General features: G+C 39.8%; 1 protein-coding gene across 1 annotated transcript in view; it reads right to left on the bottom strand.

Moving 5' to 3' along the window:
- The window catches only part of tmem184c (transmembrane protein 184C), a 61,717-nt gene extending 41,497 nt beyond the window's left edge, over positions 1–20,220 (bottom strand). The window contains exons 1-3 of the mRNA XM_039750225.1: positions 19,742–20,220; positions 4,751–4,881; positions 1,242–1,278 (exon numbers count right to left, since the gene is read on the bottom strand). Of these exons, the coding sequence (XP_039606159.1) occupies positions 1,242–1,278; positions 4,751–4,881; positions 19,742–19,858 (285 nt within the window). The 5' untranslated portion in view covers positions 19,859–20,220. The remainder of the gene's footprint in view (positions 1–1,241; positions 1,279–4,750; positions 4,882–19,741) is intronic.
- Between the last annotated feature and the right edge of the window lie 3,333 nt (positions 20,221–23,553).

The following is a 23,553-nucleotide window of genomic DNA, read 5'->3' as shown; positions in this document are numbered from 1 at the left end:
AGAAATTCAAGATAAGAGGAAAGTATGAGCGAAAAATTTGGATCTAAATATGAGCATTGGCTCGCGTAACGAGCCACGAGCCAGGCTGTGGTTATGCGTGACGCGTTTCCCAATCCGCCTCAACTCGGGGATTCACCCAAGCTGACGCTGCCAGCCCTTCAGCTCACTCAGTGTTCCTTGTTCTCCCGTAGCGTGAGGATCTACTTGTGATTTCATTGTTTCGCTGTAGCAGTTCGCCGTATAAGCGTATCCAAAAATATTGCGGACATGCAGACGGAGAATAGGAGACGATTGCCCTCAAGAGGAGTACTAGGGTCTTGTACCATGTTAGCCATTATGAATGTAGAGAAAAGCCAAGCAAAATGACAACTTTTATTGGCTAACTAAAAAGATTACAATATGCAAGCTTTGATTACATCTTGCCTGAAGAAGGGGCCTGAGTTGCCTCGAAAGCTTGCATATTGTAATCTTTTTAGTTAGCCAATAAAAGGCGTCATTTTGCTCGGCTTTTCTTTACCCTCAAGAGGAGAGGGGGAGAGAGAGAGAGAGAGAGAGAGAGCGCGTGAGCGAGCAAGAGAGAGAGAGAGAGAGAGAGAGAGAGATAGAGATAGAGAGAGAGAGAGAGACGCACGCACGAGAGAGAAGAACCATCAGCTCAGTTATGATCACATGACGCTCAGCAGACAAAGTGTATCCACACTTATTTATCAGTTTTATTTGTTAGGAAAATTGATTTTTATGTTGATATTTTTCGGGGTGCGTCACGAATTAACTGGATTTCCACTATTTTCAATGGGGCAGTTTTGTTCTAGATACAAGAAATTCGCTATACAAGCTCAGTGCTGGAACGAATTAAACTCGTATCTAGAGGTTCCACTGTACAATATTGATGAAAATTGAATTTAAAAAAACTGTTTTTAATTACGTTTTACAGTAAAAGTGTAAGTTTAGAAAGTTTTTTTGTGTGTTAATTTCACAGCCAAACAGAATGAAATCGTATTATGCAACTAACGCAACATGAAACATAATTTACATTCAAATTATTAAGTTTTGATATTTAATATGGTCAATTACTCGCTGAAATGAAAAATAGTTAGTAAATTGTACATCCGCATTCCCCATACGTGAGCGGCAGAACCACAAAGAGGCTAGCGTGTAGTGCAAGCACAGGGGTTGGCGAGCAAAGCCCCCATTACATATAAAAAAGTAAAAGGTTAAAAAAAAAAAAGGCATCTACTTACACTGTCTAAGCTGTATATTGGCACCATCCATAATATCCTGTTGTAAAGGAACATCAAAAATCAGTAAGGCACAAGAAGAGTGGAAAATATTTTAACAAGCTGGATTCAAATTACTTTTCAAAACTTAACAACTAGAAAGATTCTTTTTCAGCACTAAGATGGAGTACGTCTGGCTCTGCCCCTCCATGTCAGCCGACTGGCACTGCATCTGACCCTTCTCAGTTGCCTGTTGGTTGGTAAGCCAACATGAAGACTGCATGTGTCTTTTTCAGTTGGGCCATAGGGGTCCAATAAACACCCACAGGCTGAGGTTTGCCCGTTTATTTGACGATACTTTTCTTGATGGAGAAAGTGCTGGAGGGACTGGTTTAGATTAGATTCATCTCAGTGGTTGGCGTCATCTTGTTAATTAAAATAAAGTGTCACCGAGGTGGATTAAACATGGCTGGAGATACAGCAACATTCGGCTGTGTAAAGACTAGGGACAGTGCCTATGGCAGGGATGGTGGTCTCTATTTTCTGAGATTAGTCTCAGTGACCTGCCTTACCATAAGTATGCATTGGAGGGCACACGGTTTTAAGCCATCCCTTAACGTGCCCGACAGCATGTAAGGCAACGTGCTCTATCAAATGTGCAGCTCCGCATTTTTTCTTCATGTTTCAAGGGACTGTCTTCATTCCAGTGTCCCTTCATACCACCTGAGTGTTGCCTGCTACGTGAGCCTCAGATTCAGGCAACAGATCGATGGACCATCTTTGTCCTTGCACAGACAGATAAGACAGTTGAGGATTCATAGCAGTTTGACAGTCCTGCCTGCACCTGTAGGCTTGAGAACAGCTAATGATCATGTGCGCTGTGATGTCTCACACAAGGATCCACAGCAGTGTATTGATCAGAGCTCATTCAGGTCCACTATTTGTGGAGTGAGACTGCGGTTTCAATACTTGACACAAAGCAAAATTTGTTGAATGTGAATGTGGGGTTCTGCCCAAGATGTTTCTCATCTTCCTCTCTCAAGGGTTACAAACTCTGCTGTAGGCTACAAAGAATGTTCTCTCGATTTCTACAGCACGGTAGGTTGGGATGAAAATGAGTGCCTCCACTTCGAAGAAGATGGGTCAACTCCCAGGAAAGAGTGGTTTGTGCTCTGCAGGTTCGGTCAGCTGACTCCAGTGCATCAGGGTCTTTCTTTCATGGGTGAGGGTTGAGGGGATCATGAAATTGACAAACAATTCAGGCTAAGCAGCTTTGTGCTCAACATACCAGAATATCAGAGGTGAAGTAAAGTCCTGGAAGGAGGCTTTCATTTTAAGTTGATCTACAATCCCATCTAAACCTAAATTCACAAACCCTCTATAGAATCCAAAAGAAACAGAATGACACAAATATTAATTTTCACAAAGTCTGCTGCCTCCATTTTTTATGATGGCAATTTGCATCGACTCCAGAATGTTCTCAAGAGTGATCAGATGAATTGTAATTAACTGCAAAGTCCCCCTTTGCCATGAAAATGAACTTAATCTCAAAAAAACCCATTTCCACTGCTGTTGTGAAGAAGGCTTCAGGGCGCCCAGGAAAGTCCAGGACCGTGTCCTAAAGCGGATTCAGCTGTGGGCACCACCAGGGCAAAGCTTGCTCAGGAATGGCACCATGGCCTGATGGGTGCCAAGGAGGGCAGCAAAGAAGCCAAGAAAAACATCAGGGACAGACTGATATTCTGCAAATGGTACGGGGATTGGACTGCTGAGGGAAAGTCATTTTATCTCCGATTGTTTGGGGCATCCGGGGGAAAAAAAAGAGAAGAAAAGGTGAGCAATCCTGTGTCACGCCAACAGTAAAGAATCCTCAGACAATTCATGTCAGCCAAGGCAGTGGGCTCACTCACAATTTGACCTAAGAATACAGTCATGAATAAAGAATGGGACCAAAACATCCTCTGAGAGCAACTTCTCCCAACCATCCAAGAACAGTTTGGTGATCAACAATGCCCTTTCCAGCCTGATGGAGCACCGGGCCATAAGACAAAAGTGAGAGCTAAGTGGGAACAAAACATTAAAATTTTGGCCAGGAAACTCCCCAGACCTTAATCCCATTGAGAACTTGTGGTCAATCGTCAAGAGGCGGGTGAACAAACAGAAACCCACCAATTCTGACAAACTCCAAGTATTAATTATGCCAGAATGGGCTGCCATCAGTCAGAATTTGGCCCAGAAGTTAATGGTCAGCATGCTGGGGTGAACAGCAGTGGTCTTGAAAAAGAAAGAAGGGCCAACACTGCAAGTATGGACTCTTTGTATCAACTTCATGTCATTGTTAAGAAAAGCCTTTGAAACTTCTGAAATGTTTGTAATTCTACTTCAGTAGACCACAGAAACATCTAACACGAAGATCTACAAACATAGAAGCAACAGACTTTGTGAAAACCAACACTTGTGTCATTCTCAAAAGTTTTGGCCACAACTGTACAGTTCATTTACAAGTAGCTGCAATGAGGTTCCTGCCTGGGATTACTGGGTTCACTCTTTGTAGTAGGACAAGGAGCATAAGAGCACAGCCATTTCTTCTCTGGGTTGACAGTACCAGTTAAGGGGACTTGGGCATGTAGTAAGGATAAGGAATGACAACTACACACAGTGTAGCAGGTGCAGACCACCAGGTGAAGGCCGAGGACACACTAAAATGATTACACCTCTCCAATGGCACAGAAATGTCCTGGGCTTCCACAACATGAGCAGCAGACTCTCTGGGGACACAGTGGGGTGGGGTGGGGTAGAGTGGGGTGGGCTTTCCAGCTTAGCCTGTTGCCACCACAGCTGTCTTCAGGATGAGAAGACAAAAGAGAACAGAATGGAAATGTTCTCTGAATGTCTGGAGACATTACTTACAGATCAAATGAATGTTGTATGTTGTAGCATAAAAAAAAAACAAAAAACATTTTATGTATTTTTCTAATTCTGCATTAGGACAGTGCATATTAAATTACATGACAATTAATAACTTTTTTTAATTTTAATTTTAGCAAAATCCTGCATAATGAAAATACCTGTTTGTACTTGTGTACTGCACCTTACATCAAAAAAGTACACTGTGACTGGAAAAATTTGGAGCCTATCAATAACAAAGTAAAATTTAATGAGTAAAATTTAGGTTATCTTCTATTGAAGAGTTTAATATACTAAAATATGAATTCATAAAATTCTTAATTATTGTATCTCCATTAAGATACAACTTTAACTACCTTTCAAATGTCAACACTATTAAAAATAGCCTTTTTTTAATCATTTTATTATTATCATTATATCATTAAATTCATTTTAAGGTGAGGTTAAAATCTTACAAATCATATTTTACTACTTATTAGTTTACCATATTTGGAAAATTTCAATTTTACACTTCATCAAATTAACTAGCTTAATGTACTCTGTATTCATAAATCACTCCGGCCATTTCAAACACGGTAAGAGTCGAAGCTCGGCCTCAACGTGAAAGACGACTGCAGTGAAATTACCTGATGATGGGCTTCTGCAGCTCAGGCTGAGTGTAGTGCACGAGATGCTGAAGGATACCCCAGAGTGATATGGGGATCGTCATAAAAACAAAAATGCCAGCGATAAACCAGGCCTTTGTGTGTGTCCCAACCTAAGAAAGAAGTGAAAGGATCACAACTTACAACAGCATAAAGCAAACGTTTAATAACAATATAAGCACAATGCAGGAGTTACACACAGAATTATTATGCAGTGTCGTCCACTTATATTTGCACCCTTGGTCAATAAATGCAAAACAGGAAATGAAAAAAAGTGTCTCTCTTTATCCCCTTGATTGTTCATTCAAAATATTAACAGAAATATAACCTGTAATTGAACTAAAATAATTGAAAGGAAAAAGAAATTATTTTTTTCCAAAATATGCCACAATTATTGGCTCCTCTTCATTTAAAACTTTGTGCAGCCCCCCCTTTATCTTATCCTGTAATGCCTAATGAGGTTGAAGTGACCAGTCCACCATACACAATCATTTCAAGGTCCCAACGCCCCTTCAGCTTATCTTACAGGTCTACAATGAACTTAGGTCAGGGGGCTAGGTTGCCCATGGCACATTCTGCATTTTCACATTGATCTTTATTTATTTATTTCCAGGGGGGAAATTTAGCTTTTTACAGAATCTCTTTAAATAAATATATGCACACACACACACTATATAGATTTCCGCAGGGCACGCTGGGAGTTGGAGTTCGCTGCTGCCCTGTTGGGTTTCATGTGGGCCGGCAGAGCGAGCTGCAGAGCCCTACGTTGGGTTTCCACCACACCTGGGAGTACTTCCAGATAATTCTGATGGACCACCTGAAGTGCTCCCAGGTGCAGCATAAAGGGAGTCGCCACACATCACTCAGGGAGTCGGAGTCGGGAGGAAGGAGGGACGAAGCTTGTCAGTGGTGGTGGAAAGGAGAGGAAGAAGAGAGAGAAGAGAAAAGAAAAAGTGCCGTGTGCTGCTTATGGTGCTGTAGGGGGAACGAAAGAAAAGCGTTTCCCCTTGAAAGTAAAGTGTGTGTTGCAAAGACTTGTGCCTGTCTGTGTCAAGGTTGGGTGGCTGGAGTGCCCCTTGGTGGCCACTATACTGTACATATCTTAGGTACAAAACGTAGATTTCTAACAACTTTTGAGCTAATTTTGCTAACCAGAAGTGGTACTTTTTTTATTTATGCAGCTGCAGAGTCTGGTTTATTCAACTTTACTTTTATAATTATTGTTCAATGCATTATTAATTTGATTTGTTGTTGACGGTTCTTTAATGTACATCTCTCTATATATAAAAAAAAAATCCTGGAAAGGACATTTCCAGGGCAACGATCCGTGATCTTCTCATAAGACATTTAAAAGATCTGCGAGACAAAAAAGACTGGCCACGGAGTGTCTTTCGGGGACCGTAAACATGAGACTTGGTGCCAAGAGATTGTCCCAGGGCCGTCTCGAGGGGACGTGGAAAATGAGATTCTTGAAGGACACGCCCTTCTTATCAAAGAAGAGTACAGCCATGTTCTCGCAGCAACAGCGTGGAGAACAGAGACCCAAAAGCAGTTCATGTAAAGGCACGGCACGTAGCACACACAGATCCTGTGCTCTCCTGTGCAAAGAAGAAAGAGCAGCGCGGAGAATAGAGACCCAAAAGTGTTAGAGAGAAAAAAAGGCAGATAGATTATGAAAGCAGTGGAATTCGAAAGGCTCAAACAAACGATGATGTGATACACATGCAGAGCAAGGTGCAGAATATGAAAGCAGTAAAACTCAAAAGTACTATATTGTAGCGTTTACCATGAGAATAACTTTTGCTATGACAATTAACAAATCACAGGAACAAACATTCGAAAAAGTCAGATTATTTATTAGAGAAACAGAAACAACATTCAATCACGGGCAGTTATACGTTGCGTTGTCACAATGTCTCACCAAAGATGGAATCAAAATTCAAAGCGATCTTAAAGAGAAGGCAATTCCAAATATTGTTTTTATTGAAGCTTTAACGTAAAAGCAGGAACATTCGAAATTATTGTAGCATCCCAGCCAAGTTGAAGCCTTTTTTGTTTTAAGTGACTGTTACGTCCGATTGAGGGATGGCAGAGTACAGCACGGAAGACTGATAGCGGGGTATTGATTGATGCGGTAAGGGGGTGCAAGACCCGGGGGAAGAGGGGTTGGAGAGGGTGCTAGAAAGTTGTGTTTGGAGTTACGAAGTCGGCGATTGTTCAAGTGGAACTTTTGTGACACTTTATTACGTCAGTCGCTACAGTATCAAAAACAAAGACAGTAAAGATTGCATTAGCACAAACAAAAGGTGATTCATCATCAGAATCAGGTGTAACTGGAAAAAAATAGCAGGACAAAATCGAGGTCAGAAATAAAAAGCAAAGAGTGGAAAACAAAGTCTTTTCGCCTTCGGATCATTCAATGCACAAAACATGGATTTACACAATAATGGACCATACGCTAGGAGAATCTGTGGTCCCGCACCAGTTAAAGCAATGATTCCAAAGGAAAAAAAAAAAGTTTTTCAAATTGTATATCCGATTAAACAAACACAGGGGTTGGCGAGTGAAGCGAGCAATGGGCAAAGCCCCCTAGTAATATAAAAATATAATCATAGTCTTGCGGTTTACTCTTCAAATATCTATCCCCATATCTGAGTATACAAGAAAGTCTGGGCAAGGAGACCAGTCCCGATTTTTTAAATCTGTAATTGTATACCTCTCTCAGAACATACTCTGCAATGTAGATATGCATATGCACGAGCTGTTCTTGGGTTGTCCTGCATGCACAGCACATTTAAGATCTACACACTGATTTTCATTGGCTCCAAGGGCCACTCAAAAATGTTTTTTGAGGTATAGGAAAACCTCGATAATCTGAAATTCGATTAACCGTCAATCTCCATTAACCATCAGGGCCAAATAAAAAAACCAAAACACCCCATTGTGCCTATCTATTACTGTACTACTGCCGTGTGGTACGCTGCGTGCTGTGCACATTGGAACAACTGTCCCTTGTGCTACGCATAGTGTTCTTCCCCAGCACCCCGTGTCTTTGCCACATACTCAAAATCACGGTGTCAGTTGCATGGCTTCAGTTTCAATAGCGTTTTATAGCTTGTCTGTTTTGTTATAATTAATCTACTACACACTGTTATGGCCAATAAACATGTGAATGTGGTGTTGGAGCTGTCACAAAAAAACTGAAACTACAAAAAATGAAATGATAGTATTATGAAACGGCAAAAGTGCGTCAAGTATTCAATTCACAGAGCAGGAACAACAACAGTGAACGATATAAAGCAGAGATGTCGAACTCTGGGCCTAGAGGGCCGCAGGTTTTCATTCTAACCCTTTTCCTATCAGTTTTCACTGCTATTTAACTCCTTTTCCCTTCATTTAAATAGCCCTATTTTTAAGGATTCTGTCCTCTGAATTGATTTCTTTCTTCAATAATTGACAGCCAAACAGAAATGAAACATGAAATGAGCCAACAGATAACCAGCTGAACTGGGATTTCAAACTCCAACCAATCTTTTAATGAGAAGCAGATTCTGTTAATTCTGTTAATTTAACCCGTTGTTTAATTCCACTGCTTGTTGCTCCTCTCATTCTGCCACAGCAGACATTTCCAAAACTGCTGATTTATTTCTGCTTTTTCTTTTCTAAGAACACCATCAAGATGGTTTGGTGACCTGAGAAATCAACCTTACTGAGACCATCACCTTTCTTTAATTTTCAGATATTGTGTGACGGGCACAGGTGAGCTGGTCATGTGGCAGCTCGTTTTGTGTCTCATTATTGTTTGGCTGCTAATTAAGGAAAAAAGACATAACCAAGGGTCCTGAGTCAAGTTAATTAAAACTAAAGCAAAAAGTTAATTAGCAGCAAAAATGACAATGAAGACCTGTAGCCACTGCAGCCCTCCAGGACTGGAATTCGACACCCGTGATATAAAGCATAATGCCGACAAAATTGAAAAATGTGCCAAAAATGGAAACGTCTGATGGTAATGTTATTCTGTATTAATGTTAATGTTCTTCTGTATTGTAGTTTACTTTTTAAATTCTGTTATGTTTTGTTAATACTAGCCAACCCACGGCGTACCATACGCCGCATAATCAGGCTGGTTTTTTAATGATTTTTAAGCACAGGGAGAAAATTAATATTTGAAAAATCGGTAATGTAATAAATCAGCAAGAAAAGCAACAAGGTACGGAACGAACCAACACACAATCGTCTGTGACTGAAAACTGGCGGATTGCCATCGCGCCTTGTCCTGCCAGACGAAGGGATGGGGGTGCACTGCGTGGAGTGTGGAACGGGAGGAGAGGAGAAAGACGTCCATTCAGCTCCCTCCATCATGCTAGTCTGCCGAATTCTCCCGCTCATGTGCCAACCTCCAACTCGTCACTTGACTCGTTGTCATCTTAACACAGTCCAGATGCACCTGTGAGTCACGCAGACATTTCATTGCTCTGTGCAGTTTTGGCTGCTTTTCTATATATAATCCACCAAGACACCCGACCACGGTAGTAGCGAGGTTGGAGGGGGCTGTGTACAAAGGGTAGGGACGTAACCAGTGGGAGCGTATGAGTCGCACTTAGTGGGAATTCCACGGTTTGCAGCCCGATTAGGGTTCAACGGCTTACCCACGCCTCTCTGCGCTGGGTAGACATACGCTCAATGGAAAGACACGGTTGTCTAAAACGGGTTGGTGTGAGAATACGCGTACAACAGTAAGTGAATGAAAAGATGGAACTCTGGAGAGAGCAAAATACAACACAATAGTGAACCCGCGGCATAACAAACGCTGCATAATTATTTATTGATGGTTGAACACTTCTGGAAAGACACAGTTGTCTAAAACAGATGAAGGATACAACAGAAAGTGAATGAAAAGATGGAACGCTGGAGAGAGCAACATATAATTGTCCGTGAGTGAAGACGAAGCATGTTTGTCGCGGATGCGAATTGCTGTATGTAGCGTGTAAAACAGTTTGCTATGGTGTACGAGGTCGTGCGTCGTAACCGAAAACTCGGTTTTTAAAGACTGCTACTTCATTGTGTTTTAACCTCGGTTGTAAAGGATTGTTTTAAGGATCCCATGGGATACTTATCGCAAACCATTTTACATGCTGCATATGGCGATTCCACCTCCGCGAGAAACATGCCTCTATGAACAGTCAAGGTGGCTCGGAGGTACATGAGGCCTCTACGACAGACGAATATAAATGACGCCATTCTTTCTGTGTCGTTGCGTCCGAATTGGTGGGCGTGGCTCTGCGAGTTGTCGTCGTAGCCAATGGTCTTGGAGTTGGTGGCGTGGCTCCTCCCTGAGTGCGCCATAGGTGTCTTACTTGTCGGCGGCTTAGTGAATCCACGCCGGACGGTGTCTTGCCTTAGTGAATTATATATATATATAGATATTGTTACGTGCAAGCAGATGGTGATGTGCTTATAGGGGAGCTGGAAGGGGTGGACACGCCTCTTAGAAGATGAGTGACAGGAGAAGTTAAGAGAACAAGGAAGCGAATTTTGAGTAGGGAGTCAGGAGACAATAAGCTGGAGTGTTTGCGATATTGAGAACGACAGAATGTGAGAGGCGGGAGATGAACCAAGTGGTAGGGAAAGCTTTCTTTGATTGTTTTGTGGTGTAACCCAGATAACGGAGTATAAAACAGGGTAACGTTTGTTATGGAATGAAGACTTCAGGTATAGCGTAGAAAACTGCAGTACCTCGGAGTTGTGTCTGATTATTACGTTGGTCATTACAATATTATATGAATGAATTAATTTTGTTAATACTATTATATTTTGATAATACAGTTTTGTAAATAAATACGACTAATCACTAATCTACTGTATATCATTTTTAAAGCAGCTGTTCTGTTAACTGTCTCTTCTCTTATCTGTGATGGCCTCAGTCCCTGACCCCTGACAGATAATCAAGGTTTTACTGTACTTCATAGTAGACTTCCAAGTGTGTTTTGGAATGCTGTCTTGCTGTAAAAGCTGTCCCTTTTTCAGCTTCAACTTCCTGACAGACTGTCTGCAATTCTCTTTGAGAATTTCTGGATGTTTAGTAGTACTAGGGTGTTGTACCGCGTCAACCATTATGGATGTGGTAAAAAGTTAAGTGAAATGAAAGATGGAAAGATCACAATATGCAAGCTTTCGAGGCAACTCAGGCCGCTTCTTCAGGCAAGATGTAATCAATTTGTTGGCAAGGCGGAGTTTCTGGAGCCTTTTGTAAAGGAGATGTAGCTCCTTTACCATCTCCTGTCACTTCCCAGGAGCAGGATGTTGTCTTGGATCGCTCCTTGCGTGTTTTTCTTATTGTTATAGAAAATTTTGATTAAGTGGTTTCTTATCCTTCACAGACGTCCTACAACAAAGTTGCTCTAAAGACCGAGTATTAGAAGTGTGTATGGTTGGATACCTTATCATGATGCCTTTCGGGATAAGATTTTCCTTTTTGCATTTTGTTACCAAGATGATGTCGCGGTCCAGATGTGCCAGATTCTTCCACCAGGTCCTCAATTCCATGTAGTAGCAGTACATTTTGGTGTCTTGTATGTCTGTAGTACTAGGGTGCTGTGCAGTGTTAGCCATTGTGGATGTGTTAAGAAGTGAAGCCAAGTGACCCCTTTTATTGGCTAACTAAAAAGATTACAATATGCAAGCTTTCGAGGCAACTCAGGCCCCTTCTTCAGGCAAGATGCAATTAATACAGAATAACATTACCATCAGATGTTTCTATTTTTCAACACGTTTTTCAATTTTTTCGGCATTACACTTTATATTGTTCACTGTTGCTCTTTCTACTCCGTAAATTGAAGCAATACTTGAAGTACTTTTGTCGTTTCATATGGCAAGCCAAATTAACATTTAGAGATATTTCATAATGAATTTCAGATATCTTAAAATGCAATTTACTTTTTAAGATATCTGAAACTCGCTTTGAGATATCTTAAAATAATTTCCTTTATATTTTAAGACTAGCAAAATACCTGTGCTTCGCAGCGGAGAAGTAGTGTGTTAAAGAAGTTATGAAAAAGAAAAGGAAACATTTTAAAAATAACGTAACCGGATTGTCAATGTAATTGTTTTGTGACTGTTATGAGTGTTGCTGTCATCAAGGATTTGATTATCATTATTTCTTTCAATCAGGTTCATATTTGGAGGATGTGTTGTGTTCAAGTTACATTCTGTGTTTGTCTAGTCTATCCCTGACCATCTCATCTTTGTTGTCAACCATTGTAAAGATAGCAGGCTTCATTCATCGAAGTGTTCACTACCCAAATCGCTACTCGTGAATCTAAGATGTTTAACAGGTATTCCCGGTATTAAGTTGTGGATTTGCCTGCGAATATTTAGCGGCAGTGTGTCTATGAACGTAATTTAAACTTCAGCTTTACACCTTGCTTTCCTATGGATATGTGTACAAAGGCTTGTTCAGATTCAGAGGGTTGTTTCTGTCCTACTGCATCAATAAACAGCTCGTCTTCCTCTTTATCTGAGACATCACACACTGCATGCAAGGGTTTACCTTTCCCAGTCCTGCAAACTTTAGCGAAGTGCTTCAATTTACCACATTTTTTTACACGGTCTTCCTTTAGCTGGACATTGACTTTTTCCACCGTGTGGTCTGTTTCCGCAGTAGGTGAACTTATGAATATGCGTGTATGCGTCAGTCACTTCATATTCTATTGCTCAATTATGTAATGCATTTTTTGTTCAGCGCTCTTTGGAGCTCTTGCTTTTTGCCTGCGTCTGCATTCACAGTTAGTTCACGTGAGCCGCTCGCTGTACATGCATCGAAGGTTCTCTGCTGTGCTTATGCTATCTCGGGCAATCTTGCGATGTCCAGGGCTTTATTTAATGTTAGCTAAGACCGGGCACTTAAAAGTTTCTCTCGCACTTTTGCGGAGTTTGTGCAAAACACTAGTCCATCCCTGACCATCTCATCTTCGTTGGCATAAGCGCAGTCCTTCACCAGCAATTTTAACTCCGTTACAGCAATTTTAACTCCGTTACAAAGTGATCAAAAGTCTTGTTTATACCCTGCATCCTCTCAGTAAACTTGTATCTCGCGAATATCGTATTCGTCGTAGTCATGACAAACACCAACGGCAGCCTGTCTATGAACTTAATTTAAACTTAAGCTTTACACCGTGCTTTGTTTCTGCAGTAGCTGCATTTATGAATATGCTTGTATGCGTCACTCGCTTCATATTCTTTTGCTGCCTTCTCAATTGTGTAATGCATTTTCTGTTTAGCACTCTTTGGAGCTCCTGGTTGTTCTCTGCATACTGCATTCACAGTCAGTTCACGTGAGCCGTTCAGAGTATATGCATCGAAGGTTCTCAGTTGTGCTTGTGCTATCTCATGCGATCTTGCGATGTCCAGGGCTTTATTTAATGTTAGCTAAGACCCGGCACTTAAAAGTTTCTCTTGCACTTTCGCCGAGTTTGTGCCAAACACCAGTCTATTCCTGACCATCTCATCTTCGTTTGCATAGTCCTTCACCCACAAATATTTAGCGGCAGCGTGTCTATTGGATTGCCGCTGACGGAAGGCCTTATATGGGCAGGCAGTCAATTACGTGGGAGGCATGCTGTAAGGAATGAGCCTGTCAAATTTCAGCCTTCTACCTACACGGGAAGTTTGAGAATTAGTGATGAGTGAGTCAGTGAGTGAGGGAGTCAGTGAGGGCTTTGCCTTTTATTAGTATAGAAGATATCTGCAATACATTTTGAGATATCTCAAATGGATTTCAAGACATCTCAAATACATTTTCAAATATCTCAAAATAACCTTGCCTGCACTTCAAGACATCTTCAAATGAATTTTCGGATATCTTAAATTAACCCATCATGCATTTTATGGTATCTCGAATGCATTTCAAAATATCTCGAAACCATTACCTGTAAAAATACCTATTCTTTCAATGGGATTTCCTGTTTATTATTAGATATCTTAAAATGTATTTGAGATATCTTTAAATCGGCAGGAAGTGATTTTGAGATATCTGAAAATGGACAGGAAGCCGTTTTGAGATGTCTTGAAACAATTAAGTGTCTTTTTAAAAAGATATCTTAAAATGTATTTTAGATATCTTGAATTACAACTTGAGATATCTAGAAATATGTTGTAAGATATCTGAAATGGAGCAGAGACACATTTTAAGATATCATGAAATGAATTTTACATATCTAAAAATGTATTTTAGATATCTCAAACAACAGTGAATTTTAAGTTATCTTAAATGCTTTTCAAGATATCTTAATTATATTTCGAGATATCCTAAAATAACTTCCCACTCATTTTAAGAGATCTCAAAATGAATTTGAGTTATCTTAAAATAGACAGGAAGTCCCATTGAAAGAATAGGAAATTTTACAGGAATATCTCGAAATGTATTTGCGATATCTTGAAATGAACAGGAAGTTATTTTAGGATATCTCGAAATGTATTTGCGATCTCAAAAATCACAGGAACCTATTTCGAGATATCTCGAATTGGATTTAAGATATCTTAAATGCATTTCAGATATTTCAAAATGTACAGCATATCAAGATATCTTGAATTCTAAATGTTAATTTGGCTTGCCATAGTTTCATATCATTTTTTGTGTCAGTTCCAACTCCACCTGCATATGTTTATTGGCTATAATAATGTTATTACATCTCACCTGAAGATGGGGCCTGAGCTGCCTCGAAAGCCTACATATTGTAATCTTTCCAGTTAGCCAATAAAAGTGGTCTTGATGTTTAGTGGAATCTATTCTTCCCTGAAACTCAACAGATCCGCCTCGGTACTTGCCGACTGTTAAGGGCTTATTTCCTTCAAATGCTGAACCTTTTTTTTCTCCAAGTAATTGTTTTGGTGGTTGTGGCCAAAGAGATTAATTTTAACTTCGGCTGTCCACAGTACTTGGGTCCCAAATGTCTCCAGCCTTTTGCTGATGGGTGTTTTTTTTTTGTGGCGAGGTATGGTATGGTTTCCTTTCCGACGGCGCTTCCATGACCGTGTAAGTAATGCTGTACAGTAGAGCGGTGCACCGCCACTCCTTTCTCAGCAGTTCGCCTTCAGTCATTTGGAGGTTTTGCTTTGCCTTCCTGCTGTCAGTTTTCTTGGTCTTCCAGATCCTGTCTTGACTTCCATGGTTCCCCTTAATCTGCCATTTCAAGCTGTGGAAATTGCTAGCTGGAAGCGCCTTGATATTCTTTTGATAGCCTTCTCCTGCTTTGTAGGCGCCAATTACTTTCATTTTCAGATCTTCAGTCAGCTGCTGGTTGTCGAGTGTTGCATAACGTTTGCAGAGTTAAAGAATGGACTGGAAGTGCCGTCAGCTGACAACTACTAATGACAAGTTTTGACTAACAAGAATGATCAAGACAAACCAGACTAACTAGCTAATCAGATCTGAACTGGAAGGCCGCCCACACATTTGCAAATGCCAAATTTGCTCTCTGATATTTTTAATTTTGCTGAAGACTATACAGCCAAAACGTTGTCGTTAACGTTCTTTCCTTCTCAGCATGCTACAACACCCTAGTACTACAGACATACAAGACACTGAAATGGCTAACACGGTACAACACCCTAGTACTTCTCAGCAGGGAAACACACATTTAAACTTTTCTTCCCTTTGCCGTTGTTTGCTGTTTAAGTTGCATTTACTATTCTGTACCGCAAATTATCACCATAGTAAGTCATTTGGCCAGGATGTACAAGCTTTTGCATTAAACTATATACTATCTATTTAAAATAATTAAAATAGTGTTCACACTTTAAAATGACACACTCTTTTGTACCCTTATTAGCCTTTGAGAGTATGCAGACATCTAGAAGGTTTATGAGAAATGAAAACCTTCATGGAATCCATGGACTGCCTAAACGCACATTCATCAGCGCATGTCCACACATGAACAGTTGAACATGGCTTTTACAGAAATCGGTGTGAAATCTAAGTGGGGGGACAGGGACTCCACAGCCAAGAAGGAACTTGTCTGGTAGGCAATTTCAAAATCTTAGATAGTTGGGTCATATTTCTTTGAGAACAACTTTGAGGAAACTATGACAACAGAGTTATTTAAGGAAGTTACCCAAGAGCCCACACTTTCAAGAAACAAACTAAAATTTCTGCCAGTTCTTTTACATTATTGTTAAACAACTGAATAAGAAAATACAACTGTAATGTTGCATTACATACTGTACTGTGTATGTGTGTATGCATAAATCACTCAATTTCTTAAGCAAATTTACATCCACATGCACCGCCCTCCATGGTGTTTGGGACAAGGCCATATTTTTCCTCAACTTCCCTCTTTACTCCGCAGTTTAAAATACAAATAAAGAGTGCAATCACACGCTGTAGAAATGACAACACTTTTTTCCTTCTACACGGTCCCTCCATTCCAGGGCATGGGATGATTGGCATCACAGGTGGGATTCATTGTTTCATTAGTGCCGGCCTAAGGTACCTCACCTTGCTTTTACCTACAGACACCCTTTGCAGTCTGTAGCTGCCATTGTGTCTTTGTCCCAAACATCATATAGGGAACTAACTGTATATTAAAAAAACACTTATTTTCATATGGGGTCTCAGTTTTAAAAACATTGGCCAGTATGGCAGGACAAATTAACACTTAGAAATACCACAAAATGTATTTACGTTATCTTGAAAATGTAGTTTAAGATATGTTAAAATTGATGTATTTCAAGACATTTTTAAATGAATATAAATAAATATCTTTGAGAATGAGTTTGAGAAAACTACGACAACAGAGTTATTCAAGGAAGATACCCAACAGCTAACATTTTCAAGAAATCTACTCTCTCTCTATATATATAAAATCCCAAGTCTAAAGATGCAACAATTTTGTGTGACGTTTTTATGTCACACTTTAAATTGGGCTTATTTTAAAACTTACATATATGTTTGGTATCATTCTTTTCAGAATTTCTCGAACTTTAATGTGATGTTGTTAGATTTTCAGAGTCTTATTCCGTTTTTAAATTATAAACTAAAATATCAAGAAGGTCGAGTTACGATAACCCACTGCATACCACTTGAGTATACACATGATTTTTCCTTGGTATTTAAATTAGTCATTTTAAAAAAAGTTTTTTATCTATTAGAATGGATCATTTATTTAGTGTCTTATAAATACTCATCGAGCACAGTGGACCTCAGTTTAATGGAAATACTCCAGTTGGTAAGAGAGTAAAGACTTTTTTCTCATTTCATGATTTTTACTCAGTTAAAAGATTATTAAATTTTTCTTTTACATATTTATAGAATTGGGCGGCACGGTGGCGCAGTGGTAGCACTGCTGCCTCGCAGTTAGGAGACCCTTAAGGGTTCGCTTCCCGGGTCCTCCCTGCGTGGAGTTTGCATGTTCTGCCCGTGTCTGTGTGGGTTTCCTCCGGGCGCTCCGGTTTCCTCCCACAATCCAAAAGACATGCACGTTAGGTGGATTGGCGATTCTAAATTGGCCCTAGTGTGTGCTTGGTGTGTGGGTGTGTTTGTGTGTGTCCTGCGGTGGGTTGGCACCCTGCCCAGGATTGGTTCCTGCCTTGTGCCCTGTGTTGGCTGGGATTGGCTCCAGCAGACCCCCCGTGACCCTGTATTCGGATTCGGGGTTAGAAAATGGATGGATATTTATAGAATTTCATGATTTTTGACTCCAATAAATCATTTTTCTTTTGAACATTTATAGATTTTACTAATATTCTGGCTGCAACTGGGGGTTGGGCGCCACAGACGCCAGGGGGACTTGGCCCCCATAGTAAACTATAATCTTTACCAATTCTTTCAGATTATCGCTCAAGTAAAGGAAAACATTTTAACTTGAACTTAATTTTTGTGGACAACTTATGATGGCGAACAGGCTGAGACATTTCTTTAAATAATCTTGCACATATAAAGTATGTTTTATAAATGAACAGTTTCCGCTATTCAAATGTTAACATAATTTTGAAGCGCCTTGTTTACACACATACTCACACACATATATGTGTGTGTGTGTATATACACATACATACATACACACACATATATACAGGGTGGTCCATATCTAATTATACAGATGCAGATCATCTGGATGACATTGATTTATGCAGGGACGATTCCAGTTCGGCACGAACACGATTCTTGACATCATCAGTTCGCACACATCTTGATGGTCCAGGAGTTTTTGGGTGATTTTCTATGTAATAAACTTAGTAAGTTATAGCATAAGAAGATCTGGACCACCCTTATTTAATAATAATAATATATTTTATATATATATATATATATATATATATATATATATATATATATATATATATATATATATATATATATATATATATATACACACACACACACACACAATACATTTATAAAGTGTTTTGCATGTGTATATACACAGGAACACATGAAGCTTCCTAAGCAAATTTACATCTACATACAATGCCTACAACACTGTATTAGAAAATAAACCACTTATTTTCCTATAGTCTCAGTTTTAAAAGCACTAGTATGACAAGGTAAGGAGTCAAATGAACATTTAGAATTGTCACATAATGCATTTTGCAAGTAATGTTAAAATAAATGATAAAGATCAGTAGGTACATCTCTCTCACATCTCCAATACCTTTCAAGAAATCTTAAAATGACACCCTAGTAATCGAATATATGACAGTACTACTACTGCTACTAGTTCTCTCAGATATCTAAAAAATATTTAGAGATATCTCAAATGTATCTCAAGATATCTTGAACTAAGTCCCTGTGTATTTCGAGGTATCTCAGATACATGTATCATCTTTACATAAGTACACAATCTAAAATGCATTTAAAACAATCTTAGAATTGCCCACATTTTCAACAGTAACTTCCTGTTATTTTTAGGTATCATTAAATTAACCGGAGATACTGTGAATTGCACTGGGAGTTATTTTTAAAATGTCTCAAAATGCATGAGATACCACAAATTAGTCAGTCATTATCCAACCCGCTATATCCTAACACAGGGTCACGGGTGTTTACTGGAGCCAATCCCAGCCAACACAGGGCACAAGGCAGGAACAAATCCCCGAGAAGGGCACACACACCCACACACTAGGGTCAATTTAGGATCGCCAATGCACCTAACCTGCATGTCTTGGGACTGTGGGAGTAAACCGGAATACCCGGAGGAAACCCACACAGACACCGGGAGAACATGCAAACTCCATGCAGGGAGGACCCAAGAAGCGAACCCCAGGTCTCCTTACTGTAAGGCAGCAGCATTACCCACTGCACCACCCTGCCACAAATTATTTCAAGACATCTCTACATGTATTTCAGATATCCTCACCGTTCCATCCTATTATGTAAAAGTGGGCTTCTGCTCCTTTTAAGAGATCTTAAAATGCATTTCAAGATATTTCAACATTTTGCTTCAAGATAAAATACCTTTAAAAAAATCTAGGTTGTTTGAGGACAACAAAAATACAATTAAAAGGTACAAGTGTTCCAGTTTATCCTTTCCACCCTAAGATACCTTACATACTTTTCAAGATACCCCAAAACCCGTTTCTCCCATTGCCAGAGATCTAAAAATAAACAGGATGATTCAAAGTAAAACAGGAAGTCTTCCTGGATGACTTTGAGTCTCCAGATGAACTTCAAAGATCCTATTTTGTATAGAAGGTCAATTAGTGATATGTCAGAATGCACAAATACCTTTAAATTCATTTGAGATGTCAAAATATACTGCAGATGCAAATGCACTTCACTGTTTCAAATATCTGAAAGTCACTCAAATTTAGTTCCTTCGCATTTTTATGCAGTCTGGAATTCATTTCGACATCCCCCCCCCAAATATTAATGTGGCTCGTCAAACACTGATGCACACACTAAACATTGTACCACATCTTCATATTAAATTATCAGAACATATTGGAAGAAAAAAAAAAGATTATTTCTGGACTCACCTCCGACTTCTGCAACTCCCAAACACACAGTGGAATAACCACCAACAATCCCAAAATATACAAGACGACCACCAAGGGTCGTATCCATCTCCTCCAGTTGCCACAAGTGCATGGCATCTTTATCGGTTTTCTTGCACATTCAAGATGTTCCAAAGAATGAACGAAATTTTTAGTTGAATTTGACCAGATCAAAGTCCTTCTTTGTTTTCGTGATAGGTAATGTGAGGGGAGCGCAACAACAAATGCAACAAAACTGCCATTGCCATTTAGCGAGAAAATATAACAACTAGCTTCAATGGACCTCCGCCCTTTATTATCGCTTCCACAATACTTTTCTTGTTGTTTGAACACGGTACTCCCGTAGCTGTTAAATAAATTAAGCACAGCGGATTCAAGTTTGAATTTACGTAAGAACTTTTCAGATTGAAAACACTCCCCGAACTGTATTTCCCCAGCATCATCCTAAAGGTCATTCAACCACGCTGTCTAATACGTTCCCGCCCACTTTTGGATCTGATTGGCTAGTGTTTACAAGGTACGCCCAGTTCTGTAAGATTACTGGTGCACAATGGCTGTCAATCTTATTACGCACGTAACTGAAGGCTTAAAGCCAATATATGGTAGTTTGGTTGCACTGAGGTAAACAAAAAACCGGGATTAGTGCGTCGTGATGTGCGGTCAGGTGACACAGGTGTGGACGCTGGAGGCTGAACGAACGAGAAAGGCAGAGTAAGAAACAAAGAAAAACACCAAAGTAAGGACATGTGCCTACTGAAATACGGACGTTTAACTTATTCGGGTGGCGTTATTGCACTGATTCAGTGGCACATTTCACTTATTGTGCAGTAACAACAATCTCAAGGCTTTCTACAGGTATAGTACATTTGGTGCAGTATTCCGCAGTTGGCACACTGGCATGTGAAATGATGCCCGCAGTTCGCACACTGGTATGTGAAATGATGTCCGCAGGGTCACACAAGCTTCCAGTGAGAGGAGCTTTAATATTGTGCAGCACTTTTTCCCCCTTTTGCATAGGTGAGGGCAATGCTTGGGGCTGATGCCTCACTGCCGCAGAGATGTCGGTTCGGTGCAGTCTCCGTCTGTTTCGTGTTTGCACGTTCACCCGATATTTGCGTTCAGGTACTCCAGCTTTTCTCCTACATCCCAAAGACGTAGTTTGACCCAGACTGACTGCCTGAATGAATGAATGTGGATGTATGTGTGTGGGTGCCTTGTGTGATAGAATGGCGTCCCGTCCTTGGTTGTCTCCTTTCTGGCATCCAGTGCTGTTGGGATTGGTTCTCGCTCTCAGTCACCCTGCAATGGAAACAGCCTGTTCAGACAATGAATGGATGCACGTTTTTTTTTTCTAAATGTACTTTACAGGTACAGTATAAGTGCGCCCATATTTCTGTACACTACCAATCAAAAGTCTGGACACGCTCAGAAATGATTCAGAAATTGATTTTTGTTATCATGATAATATGTAATGAATTTCAAAATACAGCCAAGAAATTACTAATATTGCTTATGGCTATTACTGCTTAAAATAACTGATTTCGTGGTGGGAGTGTTGTTTGTTAGAATATTTTTATTTTCTTCTCCCTTTTAAGCTTTTGTAATGTTGTAATTTCCCTTTGAGGAGAAATAAAGTCTATCTAATATAGTGCCCTTCATATCTGTCTGTTTCTGTGTCGTATAGTGCCTTTCACATCTATCTATCATTGTATACTGGGGGGCAAGCCCCCCCTGACACCTTTGGTGCCAAACTCTATTTTCCTTTACTTGAGCAATAATCTGAAAGAACTGTTAAAGATTATACAGTAGTTTACTATGGGGGCCAAGTCCCCCTGGCACCTATGGCGCCCAACCCCCAGTTGCAGCCAGAATATTAGTAAAATCTGTAAATGTTCAAAAGAAAAATGATTTATTGGTGTCAAAAATCATGAAATTCTATAAATATGTAAAAGAAAAATGTAATAATCTTAACGGAGTAAAAATCATGAAATGAGAATATAAAATTTACTTTCTTACTGACTAGAGTATTCCCGTTAAACTGAGGTCCACTATGCTCGATGAGTATTTATAAGAGACTAAATAAATGATCCATTCATTTTAACTGACATTATTATAAACCATGACTTTCTTTCTATATATTTTACTTTATAATTTAAATATCTATCTATCTATGTCTTTCTCCCTATTCATCTATCTATCTATCTTGCACTACTATTGAAAGGGTTGGGGTCATCAAGAAATGTTCATGCTTTTGATAGAAATTGATAACTTTTATTAACAAGATTTCATTAAATTAGTCAGTACTTTCTCCGGTCCTGTTCAGTCTGTATACATCAGACTTCCAATATGACTCGGAGTCCTGCCACGTGCAAAAGTTCGCTGATGACACTGCTATTGTGGGCTGCATCAGGAGTGGGCAGGAGGAGGAGTACAGAAAGTTAATCAAAGACTTTGTTAAATGGTGCGACTCAAACCACTTACACCTTAACACCAGCAAGACCAAGGAGCTGGTGGTGGATTTTAGGAGGACCAGGCCCCTCATGGACCCTGTGATCATCGGAGGTGACTGTACAGAGAGTGCAGACCTTTAAATATCTGGGAGTGCAGCAGGATGACAAATTGGACTGGACTGCCAATACTGATTCTCTATGTAAGAAAGGTCAGAGCCGACTATACTTTCTGAGAAGGTTGGCATCCTTCAACATCTGCAGTAAGATGCTGCAGATGTTCTACCAGACGGTTGTGGCGAGTGCCCTCTTCTACGCGGTGGTGTGCTGGGGTGGCAGCATAAAGATGAAAGACGCCTCACGCCTGGACAAACTTGTTAAGAAGGCAGGCTCTATTGTAGGATTAAAGTTGGACAGTTTAACATCTGTGGCAGAGAGACGGGCACTGAGCAAACTCCTGTCAATCATGAAGAATCCACTGCATACACTGAACAGTGTCATCTCCAGGCAGAGGAGTAGCTTCAGTGACAGACTGAGGAGATCGTTCCTCCCCCACACTATGCGACTCTTCAATTCCACCTGGGGGAGTAAATGCGAACATTAATTTTATTTTAATTTTTTTTCATTTTTATTACTATTTAATATCGTTTCTTTGTATCAGTATACTGCTGCTGGATTATGTGAATTTCCCCTTGGGATTAATAAAGTATCTATCTATCTAAATTGATTTAAAAATACAGTGAAGTCATTCCTAGTGTTGTTAGTGGGTTTACAGATTGAAATGACTGTTTGTTTTTTAACTTATTATTCACATATGACTGCAAAGCCCCATTTAAGGGCAGCAAAGCGAGTCCTAACAGTAAGCTCTCTTAGTTAACAGACACTGATGCGTTTCGTTTTTGTCCATTTTTTACTGTGTAACTGAACTTTAAGAATGCCAGTACATTGCAACCCAATTAACACAATAACCGGTCTCAGTGGTGCTAATTCACTGACAAAGGTTTCTCTAATAACCAGTTTGTACAAGACTAATTAAAGATTAGCCAAGGAATTGCTGCTGAAAATGTGCCATATGTGAGTAACAAATTAAAGATCCAGTCATTTCAATGCCATAATAGTCATTAGAAAAACAATGAATAGCTTAGCTGTATTTTTTAAATCAATTTCATCTTCTGTGTATTTGTTCATTATTTTTCATGTCTAAGTTTAATTTGTTTTCCTTTGGGCATGTTGTCAAGTACTTTGAGTTCCATCTTTTGTATGAAAATGAGCGTCGTCGTTGTTAATGGTATCTTAATTAAGAATTTCTATCAAAATGATGAATGTTTCTGGTTCCGTCCAATCTTT

Source organism: Polypterus senegalus, chromosome 4, assembly GCF_016835505.1.
Source record: "Polypterus senegalus isolate Bchr_013 chromosome 4, ASM1683550v1, whole genome shotgun sequence".
Taxonomy (NCBI): Eukaryota; Metazoa; Chordata; class Cladistia; order Polypteriformes; family Polypteridae; genus Polypterus; species Polypterus senegalus.
Note: the sequence above shows the minus strand (reverse complement) of the source record. Positions and strands in the feature narration are given on the sequence as shown.